Source organism: Brachycentrus maculatus, unplaced genomic scaffold (assembly GCF_059751285.1).
Source record: "Brachycentrus maculatus isolate JH-2025_06_01 unplaced genomic scaffold, ASM5975128v1 h1tg000005l, whole genome shotgun sequence".
Lineage (NCBI taxonomy): Eukaryota > Metazoa > Arthropoda > Insecta > Trichoptera > Brachycentridae > Brachycentrus > Brachycentrus maculatus.
This window is the reverse complement of record NW_028280760.1, coordinates 1,653,957-1,667,439: the sequence shown is the minus strand read 5'-3', so window position 1 is coordinate 1,667,439 and position 13,483 is coordinate 1,653,957. Positions and strand designations below refer to the sequence as shown.

General features: G+C 32.2%; 1 protein-coding gene across 3 annotated transcripts; it reads left to right on the top strand.

Moving 5' to 3' along the window:
- The first annotated feature begins 470 nt into the window (after positions 1-470).
- On the top strand, positions 471-13,349 carry GLS (glutaminase). 3 transcript variants are annotated; one of them, XM_088256769.1, is made up of 9 exons: positions 471-763; positions 890-975; positions 3,145-3,183; positions 7,912-8,008; positions 8,352-8,865; positions 8,959-9,239; positions 9,696-10,004; positions 10,088-10,242; positions 10,442-12,864. In XM_088256769.1, the coding sequence occupies exons 1-9, from the start codon at positions 617-619 to the stop codon at positions 10,866-10,868; spliced, it is 2,055 nt and encodes a 684-aa protein (XP_088112895.1). In that variant the 5' UTR covers positions 471-616; the 3' UTR covers positions 10,869-12,864. The 3 variants fall into 3 exon arrangements, with proteins under 3 accessions (XP_088112895.1, XP_088112905.1, XP_088112911.1); XM_088256779.1 differs by lacking the exon at positions 3,145-3,183 and having other exon boundaries at positions 481-763; positions 10,442-13,349; XM_088256785.1 differs by lacking the exons at positions 471-763; positions 890-975; positions 3,145-3,183 and adding an exon at positions 2,750-3,075 and having other exon boundaries at positions 10,442-13,349.
- The last annotated feature ends 134 nt before the right edge of the window (positions 13,350-13,483 follow it).

Genomic DNA, 13,483 nt, shown 5'->3' with positions numbered 1-13,483 from the left:
CCAAGATAACACTACATCAATACGATGCTGTACCCTAGTACCGTTAGATACGGATAAGGTCATAAGAAAAAACGTATTAACTTTGACACTTTTGTAAAAGTTGCAGGTTTTTGTTTAGTTTTTGGTTTTTACATTATCAAAATGTGTAAGTTCCACTTTTTATGAATTAAAAAAAAACAGCAGATATCATTATCTGGATTCATTTCCAATTCACAAATGATTGACGCTTTACTATTGAACGAGTGTGTAATTTAAATCCCCTTGTTTCCTTATAATCTTTTTCATCAAGGCCTAGGTACTTGAGCATTAAAAGGCGTGTTATTTACAAATTTCGAAGTTTTTAAAGCCATTGCAGTGCATTTTTTTGACATGGGATAAGTTTGACGTTTCAAATAAGCTTACCGATACAGATTATAAACTCACTAATCTTATTTTATCAATGTAAATTCGTAGATTATTTCGGTCGGTTATTTTAAATTTAGTGCGTGTTCGCCAGCTGTATGGATCGGCGGCGCGCGCTGACTGCCGAGAGCCATGCGCATGTGGGGGCCTGCCAGCTCTAGTCGCTAGATAACCAGTCTTCAGGCCCTCGTCCGCAGGTCAGGATCTCTCGGGAATGATGCAGACCGGCAAGAGGGTGGTCTTCGGACCCATCTCCCCTCTGCGCAACGACCAACTCAAGAAAATCCTCCTCCAAAAGTTAAAGGAAGGCGGGAAACGAACTCCAAGAATATTTCCGCGATATTACACTTCTTTTTCTAGTGTAAGAAATACTTACCTGTATCATATTTCTGTGACAAGTTTGTGACATCAAGACGGGAAATTATCCTGAAGTATTTTTTCTTTTATCTCGTAGTGTATTGATTTCAGTAATCGGGAAATTTTTCAGGCGCATCGGTTCAGTGATTTCGTAGGGAAAAAAGAAGGCGCCGCAAGAGTCTTCTACGCTGATTTCGACGCCACCAATCATTCCAGGTAATTTGAATTAACTCCTTGACAGATTATTCCGCTTTTTATTTAATATTTTCTTTTTTACCGCGTTTTTAAACCCTGACAGACTTTCGCACCGAGTTGCAAATTGAAAATCACACGAAGAAATAATGAATGAATCTCGATTCTTCGAGTTTTGGTAAACACGAATATCTGTTGTTAGGTTCGTATAAAATAAACACGAGGAGTTTGTAGTAAACCTAATACGTCATCGAAGACAAATATTAATAACGTAAATGTTTTGTGTGACTAAGGCCGTGAAAATCTATTACGGAGGTGATCTTATTATTAGACTGCAAACTAATGAATCGTTTGCCAAAGATTTGTGGAACAAAATAACAACTATTTTTTCTGCGTGTGTAAACAGGATATTATTTTTTTTGTCAAATATTTTGTACATATGTAATATAAGGTATTCTTGATCTTCTATTATATTTAATAAAAATACTGACATTGTCATCTTATTTATTTACATGCACAGATGTCCCAAAAACCATGAATAAACCATTAAAACTGATGAAGAACATGATCTATCGAATAACTTAAGTAAAATTCGCATGGTTTTCGAATATAAGTACTTTTTTCTGGAAAAGTCCACCTCAATCCAGTTTGTGTACCACGTTAGAAATTAAGGTATATTTTACTTAAATTTTTGGTTAATATTTTTGATGAAGAAGAATTGTGGTCCTATAGTTAAAAAAAGAGTAACTGTACAAAGTCTTCAAAAATTATTATACGAGTACTATTTAAAAAAACTAGACTTAATGTACTAGTTTTTAAGAATACGTTTTTAAAATAATAAATGATAAATATTTTACTAAACCTTAATTCTAACAAAAAGTTTTTTTTTGCCAAAGTTCATACGTTTTATCGAACAGTAATTATGTTTGAAAGCACAAATATTTAAAAAAAAAAAAACATTTACGTTTTTCCGAGATTTTATTTCAGTGTTCATATCTCGAAAATTATGCTTCATGCCTTTTAGTGAGATCATGTTTTGTTATTATGACAGTTTCAGGATTATTTATAGTTTTAGGACACCTTGTCAATACATCTATTATATATTACTATATTAAAAAAATAGTATATAGTATATATAAAAAGTATCGGGCGGCTTACTGTAAAGAAGAAATACCTTACAACTTCCGACCTACCAAAATTGTATTAAAATTACGTAAATAAGTAAATAATCCTGGTTTACCACATCCCGTATCCATTGATATATGTATACATGTACATATTTTCTAGATAGATACCTAAATAAAAGCATATGTAATTTATAATATATACAATAAAAAAATAAGCAAAAATAATATTTTCCATATAATATTTTAATTATTGTATTCATATACGGTATGTGTAAATAAATCTAAAAAAGTAAATAACTTATTTTCTTCATGTATAAATAAACCTTTATTTAATAATAATTCAGAATCATATATTTTTAAATATGTTGTTTTAAATATACTCCTTCCCCATCAGAGTTGAGATAACACACATATGCTCAGGTTTTGTATTGTATAACCATATGGACCTAAGTTGTTAACTCTATACGAGCGTCGCATCTGTGTTAGTGATTTTTCGTTTCAACTCAGATGGTATTAAGCCTATCTATACTTTATTCAACCGTGTAAATATATTTGCATGAAATAACACCTAATAAAAGAAATCAGAACACCTTGTCGAGTGCTCGGTAATTTATAGCTGTATGTACAAACAATCGAGGTGCTTTATTTAAGTTGTTAGCGTCGTTTAAGCTTTATTGGAAAAAATCTGTTTTCCTCGTCGAAGTTGGAAATACTTTAGTAATTCCATTTCACTCAATCTCTGTGATTGTGAAAGAGACACGAGAAATGTAATTTTCGATTACAGGTCGTGCCTACCTTATTTTTTTTTGCGAAAAGTTGTATTTTCTGCTGGTTTTGAATACAGTTCAGTAAACACCTTTGATCGTCTACAACCGACTCTTGTAGACAATAATTTCCATTTTAAAATGTCGAAAGAATATAGCTACGATGATTATAACAACTCGACTGCTAGTAACAAACAAGACCGCTTTATTAAACTATTGGCACGATTTATCGGGTAAGTTTGATTTTCGTTATGGAATATTGTTAATCTAATTTTATATTGTATTTTTATTGCTTCCCCGAGGGCTTACTCCGTCCTCCACGATATCAACTACAAAGGAATGTAAGTCCTAAAGATATACATAAATTTCTATCATTAAATGTTTGGTTATTAGTTATTTCTTTCATTGTACGTGGAATTCGATACAAGATTGACAAAACATAAGTGGAAAATTCTCAAGTGACATTTTTTTAAACAATTGCTTAGTACGCATTAGAACCGCCGAGCGATCACTTTGACCTATATATTTGACCTATATTTTAACTAATGCCTTATTTTTATTTTTAAAAGAAGAAGGCTTTAACATTTTTACTAAAAATGTTTATCAAACAATGTTTAAAAAATGTTGTTTGCAGTGCATTTCGGCGTTTTTATTGTTAAAAGTTGTTAAATATTTTTAATCGATTTATAATTTATACGAATACGTAGTTAATTAATTTAAAAAAATCTCAAGATCTTTTCACTTACGTTACGGAGAAAATATCGCATCTTATGATCATAAGTTTTAAGCTAATTTTGACCATTGAAAAGGTAAATCAACATTAAAAATAAATTATTAAAAATTCATGCATAGAAAGTCGTGTTTCAATGGGTATAATGAAACATATATGTAAGGGTTATAATGTAACATACATACATGTTATAGTCAATATTGGTTCAAATCTTAAGAGCATTCGTGGCGATATCTCCCCGAATAAATAACATCTACATTTATGTAAATAATATATATTTAATTTTAAAAAATGATTGATGGATTTTAAATACCCTTAACTTTATGTTTAACTTTATTTTGACTGTGGATACAACTGGATAGTTCCATAATCCAATATCTGTTGACTCAATTTATTACATATGTATTTCGTAGTCGTACAGGAGAAAGTGACCAACTAACAAAACATAAAATGTTCAGGAGGGCCATTTAAGTCACTTTTACTTGGCAAGAAAATAACATCAATGCAGTAAGTCATTTTTAACAAGTCAATATATTATACTTCCAAGTTTAAAATCCTTTGGGATTTTTTCAGGGCAATATTAAGCTAGTAAGATATCAAATAGTCAATGATCACGTTTTTGTAAAAAAATGCACTTGGTCACTTTCTCCCGTATGACTACGATGTGTATGTCTAGATACGTATATTAGTATATTATTAACAGGATTGATTAAACACTTGATTATAATGTAACTGTTGATTTACTTTGATAGATGAGTGTATAAATATATGCTTGAAATTTTCAACATGTAATAACCATTAATAATATGGTATAAATCCGAGTGCGAAAAGTACGAAATTACCTTAAAAGTACCTTAGATTCATTGCCTGTCATATATTAAACTCAATATTTTTTGCTTTAGTTATAGATAACTGCTTGTTCCTTTACATGCGATTCACAAAAAAACAAATTTAGATAATTTTGTGTGATGTACCTACAAATTCTAATTATTAATTACTGTATTTTATTTATTGTTTCGGCAATCATTTTGTGGTAAGACATGATGAAATTGTAAATGAAAGCACTTGTTTTTTTTACCACTTGAGTTATATTTATTTTAATGACTAGTTTCGGAAGCTACAGATGCTTCCATCTTCGGGTCAGAATATAAACTAAATACAATATAAGTTTATATTCAGACCCGAAGATGAAAGCATATGTAGCTTCCGAAACTAGTCGTTAGAATAAATATAACTCGAGTGGTGAGAAACAAGTGTTTTCATTTACAATTTATTTACGGTCCTGTCGGTTTCCAACCATGTATGCAAGTGTAGATCAACATAAGAATTCCCAATAACTTTAATGGGACTGAATCTTTCTGTCTTTTAATTATTGTTTGATTCGTAATTAAGCGCGCTTCTGTCTAGGTATTCATTCAATACAGCATGTCGCCGGATTGGTTTTAAAATAACTTACGATAAAAATCTCTCAGTCGAGAACATATCGCTCACTCCTTTCAAGAACGTCATAAATCAAAAAACTTGATTTTTCAGGAGAACGTTTTTAAAGTTTAAAAATATAATACAATGCATTAAATATACATATCAAGCCACTTACTGATCTTTTTACTGTGCAACAGATCTTTTTAGGTTAAATCTGAAGATTTTTCCACTATTTGAAAAATGTTAAGTATATTTTAAAAAATATTTAAACAATAACTTTTATTCAAAACGCAAAAACAACACTTTCTGCCCTGTAACGGGTAATTATAAGGTTAAAAAATTGCCTCTTTTGCTGGGATATAGTACATTTTCTGGGCATTCCAAAAACATGCACAACTGAAAATTGACGATTTTTGATTTATGACGTTCTTGAAAGGAGTGAGCGATATACCTTTTGACAGAGCGTTAAAAAAAGGCGCGTTTCTCAAGCGCAGGTCCGCGTACGGATACCGGTCCTCGATATTTCGCAGCCGAACAACGAATGGTTGATGCCCATTTTACCTTGGTCAAAAATTTAAACCATAAAAGAATTCAAAGTTGAATTCTTCAAAAGTTAAACTTGAATCAAAGAATTCAAATCTATTGGCATTTTCGACTACTTTTTCAAGTGAGAAAAAAAACGAACCTTCTCTCTGGCTCTCCAAAACAGCACTAAAGTAACGGTTATAAACTATTCTTGCAAAGATGCAATCGCAGATTTGGGACAGAAAGCTAAATATTGCTTCCTTAAATTGCGAAAGTTATTTTTAATCAACAAAGAATTTACTGAAATTTTCGAATAATTTATCCATGTTATACTTTTATTTGTATTCGCAATACTTTCGTTTACAAAAGTTGAGAAACTCACCATACCTTATCCACCTTGCAACGAAGTTGGGTGGGCGCAATATTTTTTTTTGTCATTTCGCCTTCAATATGTATTTTTGTTTAAACTTTACTCTCCATTTTTTTCTTAAAATTTTCTTATTTAATGAAAAAACACGGTATTTTTAATTATTCATATGCTTGTCTCTATACGCAGAGCCTCCTACTAAATTAACCGCCAGATATTAAAATCCCTTGAAAATTCTAATAACCTAAAAAAAAAATTAACAGAACCTTTTTTGGGTAGTCGGCCTTCCAAAAGTTCTTACACTGGGCCTCGCTTTAACAGTAAGTATATACTAGAAGCATAAGATTTGGTTCGAAAATATTTTTTCCAACAAAAAATAAGAAAAAAAATAGGATTTCATCAGAACCGAAAATACATACACACTTGTTAATTTACGCAATTCCAGACGGTAATTTCACAATGATAACAAATCGTAAAAAGACGCGTCTAGTCTAAAATATCAGCTGACTATGCGCACTTACAGTTTCTTTTTTAATTATCTTGAAATCTTGGAATTAAGTTACAACCGTGTAAATATGCTCGTATGTTTGTATGTACAACAAAGATTAGGTATAGCATATTTATTACGTCTGGATTCTGGGTGTTTCTTTAGTCATATGTAGGTACTCGTGTAGACTGTAATAATGTAAGAGCAGACTCCTCTCATTTCTAAAGATTAAAATCTCTCAGCACATGTATACCTATTAAGATTTTGTATAAAATAGACTGCGTTTATAAATACTTCCGTATCTATTTATGTGGAAGTGGGTGAAACCCGGTCATTGGATCCGTTCACTAAGACCGAATCAGTTGAACGTCGGATCCGTCGTTCTTTCGTCGTACAAAACGAGTAGGATAATTTTTTTAACACAAATCTTATCGGAACAGCCGACAACTACAAAAATGACCGCCGAGACATTTTTCTATCGTGAAACCTTAGTTTTTTATGTATTTTTTTAGACTAAAATTATAATATATGAACAGATCATTACGATCCGGTCGTTCACGAACGATCCACGTATAGTAAATAGCGGGGTTTTGTAAATACCGCAATCCATTGCAGAAAATTCTTCGAATGAAACTTCCTTGACGCGAAGAAGAATATGTATATTCTATATTTTGTCTATGATCAAATGTGATCTTTTAATTTTCGCGCCAAATAATGTCATTTTATTAACGGCGGGTTTGTTTGAATAAATTTCAGTTGGTAATTTTGATGTAAACTGTTCCATAACTATTATATGTTCTTCACTATTTATAACTGTTCTATTATTCATATTTAAAGCATCAAATTTGTCGCCAGGTATTTCAACAAAATGCTAGTTACATTAGTGTTAGTATAACTACTCAGGGATCTTAGTGTACTCTTCTCTTCGTCAGAAGATTACACCAGCATGCAAACAGTTCTATATACCACTACCACATTATTCACGCACTTACACCTATGCAAAATATGCAAAAACAGTACATGTTGGTCTGCGGTCCAACGAATATTGCGTGTGCTATGGAGACATTCCCAAAATCGATTGACTAAAATCTTGGTGAGCAGTTACATCAAAACATAACTAACATTTTGTTTTTGTAACTGTTCAGTTTTCATACAATTCTTTGTGTTAAAACAGTATTTTTGGTAAATTTACACGAAAAACTTCTATCTATGGTGCATACAAAAATCGCTCAATACCAATTCACCTCTTTGTGATTTTTCCTTTTATGGTGGTAGTCTAAATATTTATTAATACATACAGAAAAAATGGAGGGATACTAAAATATTTAAATGTTGTTATTCATGGAGCCCATTAGGGGTTGTGCATGTCCCGAATCAATGAATAGAAAGATTTTTTTATTTATTTATTAGTTTGACCATTCATTTCCCGCATGATTTTAAACCAATGGTCCTATGAACCAATGGTCCTCAAACATTTTAGTCTATAGAATCCACCTGGAGCCTGAGAAACAAAATTATGATAAAATTATGTCCGACAGGTCACGAGATCAAGATCCTAAGCATGCTGAAGATGTCTTATTTGATATGTTTAAAAATGAAGAAACTGGATTGCTACCGATTGGGAAATTTCTCGCCGTGAGTAATGGCAAACTATTTTTTATTTAAATTTTTCAATACAAACTTATTGAATACATATTTTTTAATACATACATACCTTTACTATCAGCCACTCTATAGTGCTGTACTCTTTCATCTGCCCATGCTTCTTCTTCAGTGCCCCTCTTTTGTCTCTTAGGGTTTCCAGTACCTGTACCTTTCCAGCCCCCCAGGGGAGTGATATCATCCATTTTGGGATTCACTAAAATTGATCCAATTAAATGAATATACAATATTTTAACTGTAAATTTTTTCTTACCATTTTTATGGAAAAGTATATTTGATTACATTAGAACTTGTTGCTTTTGTTCGTTTTATTTAGGCATTGAAAACGACAGGCATCCGTAAAACTGATCCCCGGATCAAAGATGTCATGACAAACCTCCTCGCGCTTCATAGAAAGTCGGGATTCGAAGGAGGCTCTCCGGAAACACAGAAACTGGACCGTGAAACCTTCAAAGAAGTCATAGCACCAAACATAGTCCTTATCACCAGAGCTTTTAAAAGTCAATTTGTCATACCTGATTTCCAAGATTTTATCAAAGACATTGAAGAAATGTACTGGATCGGAAAAAGCAATACTGATGGCAAAGTCGCAAGTTACATTCCCCAATTAGCAAGAATGAATCCAGATTATTGGGGCATCAGCGTGTGTACAATTGACGGACAGAGGTTTTCTATTGGAGATGTTACCGTGCCTTTCACTCTTCAGTCTTGCAGTAAACCTTTAACATACGCGATGGCCTTGGAAACACTTGGCCCAGATATCGTCCACCAGTATATTGGTACAGAACCCAGCGGCAGAAACTTCAATGAACTCGTCTTGGATTTTAACAGTAAGTTTTCTTAAAAATAAATAGGTATTATATTATATTTCATCAGGTACCTATTTAAATCATTTAAAATTAATCGCAATTTCTTTTCTTCAGTGAAACCTCACAACCCGATGATAAATGCCGGTGCTATTCTCGTTTGCGCCTTATTGAAGACTTTGGTAAAACCTGAAATGACTCTGGCAGAAAAATTTGATTACGTTATGGATTTCTTCAAAGGAATGGCCGGAAATGAACAGTTGAGTTTTAATAATGCGACGTTCTTATCCGAACGAGAGGCCGCTGACCGGAACTATGCTCTGGGATTCTACATGCGCGAACACAAGTGCTATCCAGAGAAGACAAATTTGAGGGAGTGTATGGATTTCTATTTCCAGGCAAGTGATATCCTCAGAGAATTCCGTAACTGTTCAACAGGCTTAGAAAGAAAAAAAAAAATTTCCATTATTTATACCTGTGTAGCAGATTGCTAGAAAAGTTCTGGCAAATTTAGGCTTACCCCAAAGATTGAGTACATATTTACTTTTACTTCTAGCACTTCTAAAAGTTTTAACAAACAACGTAAAAAGCGCATACATAAGATGTCTGCACAGTATTAAAATATTTGTTTAGAATTTGCTTTGTTTATTTATTCAAAGGGAAATATCCACTAAGCCTAAAATTTTAGGTTTTGTAATAACAAAGGCTTGTATGTTGGAATTTGTTGCTTACTTATAAATATATGAGAAATAAGCGTTATAATAAGATCCCTATGATATCTATACTTGAATATATGGAACTATGATGGACTTTTCTTACGAAACAAACAAGTTGATGTTATGAAATGATTTCAGTGCTGCGCAATGGAAGCCAATTGCGATATTGCATCAGTCATCGCAGCTACCCTCGCCAATGGTGGTATCTGTCCCATCACTGAAAGCAAGATTCTCAAGGCCGAATCGGTGAGAAATGTGCTCTCCTTAATGCACAGCTGCGGCATGTATGACTATTCCGGGCAGTTTGCTTTCAAGGTTGGCTTGCCTGCCAAGTCGGGAGTGAGCGGAGCCATGTTGGTTGTTGTTCCAAATGTAATGGGAATATGCGTCTGGTCGCCCTGTTTAGACCCATTGGGCAATAGCTGTAGAGGTGTACAATTTTGTGTGGTATGTAACATATATTTTTAATAATATGTTTATTCAATAATACATTGTGTATATATTTTACTAATATAATTTTAATGTTTCAGGACCTGATAGAAAGATTCAATTTCCATAGATATGATAATTTAAGGTACGCAACTAACAAGAAGAATCCCAGGCGTTTTAAGTTTGAAACTACAGGATTAAGTATAGTAAATCTTCTATTCTCTGCTGCAAGCGGTGACCTTAGCGCTCTTAGAAGGTAATTAAATTCAAAATAATACTCGTTTTTACATATTTCACTCGATTAATGAGCAATACAAAATCATTTGTACCTATAAAAAGTGACATCTTGGAGTTAATTTTAAATAGTAATTGGAGAGGCCAAATTTTAATTTTAACAAGGGAACAATTCAGAATCGCACTAACTGTATGCTAATTTTTTCGTTTTAATTTAACAGACACCGATTATCCGGTATGGATATGACTCTGTCGGATTACGACGGACGGACGGCTCTTCACTTGGCTGCAGCGGAAGGGCATCTTCCATGTGTGGAGTTCCTCCTGATGCACTGTAACGTGCCACACGACCCACACGATCGCTGGGGAAGCACTCCTCTCAACGAAGCAACGATGTTCGCCCACACCAGCGTCGTCAACTTCCTCAAGCACTGGACGGAATTACATCCCTCCACCCATAAGGAACCCGCTGACAAGAATCCGGCAAATGAAATATTGGTCATAAAAGACGCAGATACCGAAGACGTGAGAAAGAGGCATTTTGTTCAAAATCCTACCGGCGATAATCCACCTTTTGAAAATGGTACTAAAACTGAGCCGGAGAAAAAGGATTCCTCCATTGTTGATATTAAACCGACAAAAGAATAAGTTATTCAATCTCAGAGGATGTTAACCCGGCGCATACCTAGTGAAAAAAATAATGCTGTAAGCCTACACTGGTACACACACCCTTGAGGTAGTATTTTGAGAAAATTGCGCTTTATAAATTATCCAAAATCATTATGATTATTTTTATCTTGTACCCGAAGATACCCTACCTCTGCATATCATAAATAAGACAAGAAGGTTTAAAAATACGTTTTATTTTTATTTATCACTTCCTATACTTTTATGTGGTTGTTAATAAAACACCGCAAGAGGGTCAGCATCCTCCTCCGGATCACTAAGCTCTTGTTCTGTGTCGCCGTCCTTGCTCTGTTCACTAAGGTAGTCCATTTCGAATTTGTTATTAGAATCTCATCATCCGATGGAACCAAGTCAAACATCTTGAACAGTCGTTTCTGCTCATTTTCGTACGACATTGTGTCAAAATAATTTCAAAACTATTTTAATTAAATAGTAACTTCTTCCAACCAACTAATAGCACTAATGGCTCCATAGTAAATATTGATTTCCAACATTTGCACTTGACGTGGTGGTCATTAAATACCTGCCTACGCATGTGCAGGTTATTAAATATCCGTGTAGGCATGCACCAGGCTAAAGGAAATGAATGAAGTGTTTCATATTAATAAATATTATTTATTGTAGTGGTATATTATTGTATATCTGACCTTGTATATTTATTTATTGTTATAGTTTATCAAATCAGTCTCCAAATACTTCAAGCAAGAAATTGTGAGATAAATTTAATAATTAGATATTTACAAATTATGTTAATATCATTGTAAGTGTTGGAAGTTGTTATTTATTATATTTTTCAGCAACAGAAAAAGATTTTAAAATATGTTTTTATATTAAGCTGTAGAATTGTTTTCTATTCTAATAAAAAAGTTGTAAATGTGTTATTACGTTGATAAACCAAAACAAACTTCATTCAATAAATGTGTATCGTTTATCTAATAAAGAACTGAGAGTAAAATTATAAACATAGATAATCAAAGCATAAACATCATATTTTCCATACTTTCTTTTATCACATTCATTCAATTTACATGGTATGAATAATATACAGTTTTCAATGTTTTTATGTATAGCTAAATGTTTATTGATGTTATGATAATTATAATAAATGTGACGTCCTAAAGTCAATTGCAATGTCAATAAATCGTTGTGACAATTATGTGTAAATGTTCAATTTTAAAAAAATGTTATGAATAAAATCCATCTCTTCTCCGTTAGATGTTTTTTATCTGATGGATATGAAATTTAATTAAATGTGCACAATTGTAAAAGAGGGCTGTTAAATGATTTTATATTACTTACTAAGGTTTATTATTTTTAAATATGTACCTATACATAAAGTCTTTTAAATGTTGTTCTGTATGTAGTTGAATTGTCTTTCAACATTTTGTATTTTACATATATACAGGCCGGATCTGAACAGAGACAAAAATTAAGGCAGGTTAAAAAAAAATGGAAATGCTTTTATATTTTTTATTATTTTTAGTAGCAAAATCTCTCAACAGCCTTGGGTTAAAAAGATAACTAGGTAATTTCAAATAAAGTAAGATTTTATGAGAGCAATTTTTCTTTACGTCGTTTGCTGTCATCGGCAATAGGATTGTGATCAAAATTTTCCCGCCCCTATTTCATGAATGCTTTTTTGTTTGGTTGATAATATGTAGCATTCGATTTTTAATAAGTATTTCTCATCACCATTCAAAATATAATGATGTAACGAGTACCATTAACACTTTGCGCATCATTTCCTAAAAATTTAGATCCGGCGCTGAGTATAGGGTAACTTCTTCCAATCAACCAATAGTACTAATGATTCTATAGTAAATTATGAACTTCCAACCAGAGATGTAAACTTTGGTGCCCTTGAACATGTATTAGTGTATCACAAATGGGCAGATATTTATCTTCTCAAATAAGTGGTAATTAATTTACTTTTCTGTTGAATAAAATGAAAAAAAAACTTGTTAATTTGTTTATTTGGTGGCAAAAAACGTCATTTTAATGTATTACCGTACAGCATCCATTTTTCAAAAATATTTAAAAAATAAAATAGTGGATACTGTATGTTGACTTGAATGATATCGAATGGATGAAAAAAAAAATTCAACGGTTTAAGTATTATAAGAATAATGATTATTGCTGTTTTGAAGTGCTTTCAGTGAAGCACTAAATAATATAAACATCTATTATTGTAATAGTTTGTAAGTTAAATGAATTCCCTAAGATATACGAAACCATTTGGTCAACCCGGAATGAAAATATTCATCTAAAAAATAACAATGGGAAATTATTGATAGTAATTATGCGTTATTGTACTTAAAACTGTTATACGTTAAATGTTGATTATTCTGTTTGTAAGTAGAAAATTTTATTTAATTGTGATAAAAAGACAATACTTAGTGACTTAATTCAAAGCTGACAATAAAATTATTTAAAAATCTGTAATTTGATTTATTCTTCTACTTACCTTACCTGTTGATGCATGAAGAACCTTGTTTAGTTATAATTCATTAAATAAGGAGCTTTATGTAATAAAGGTCATAAATGAAACGATTTTTTTCTCAAATTTCATGAATGTT

Bases quoted from the DNA above. Each gene is read 5' to 3' on its own strand.
- GLS (XM_088256769.1), top strand. From the start codon at position 617: ATGATGCAGACCGGCAAGAGGGTGGTCTTCGGACCCATCTCCCCTCTG. The intron at 9,240-9,695 runs GCAAGTGATATC...AAATGATTTCAG, and splicing joins GTATGGATTTCTATTTCCAG to TGCTGCGCAATGGAAGCCAA. The intron at 10,243-10,441 runs GTAATTAAATTC...TTAATTTAACAG, and splicing joins GACCTTAGCGCTCTTAGAAG to ACACCGATTATCCGGTATGG.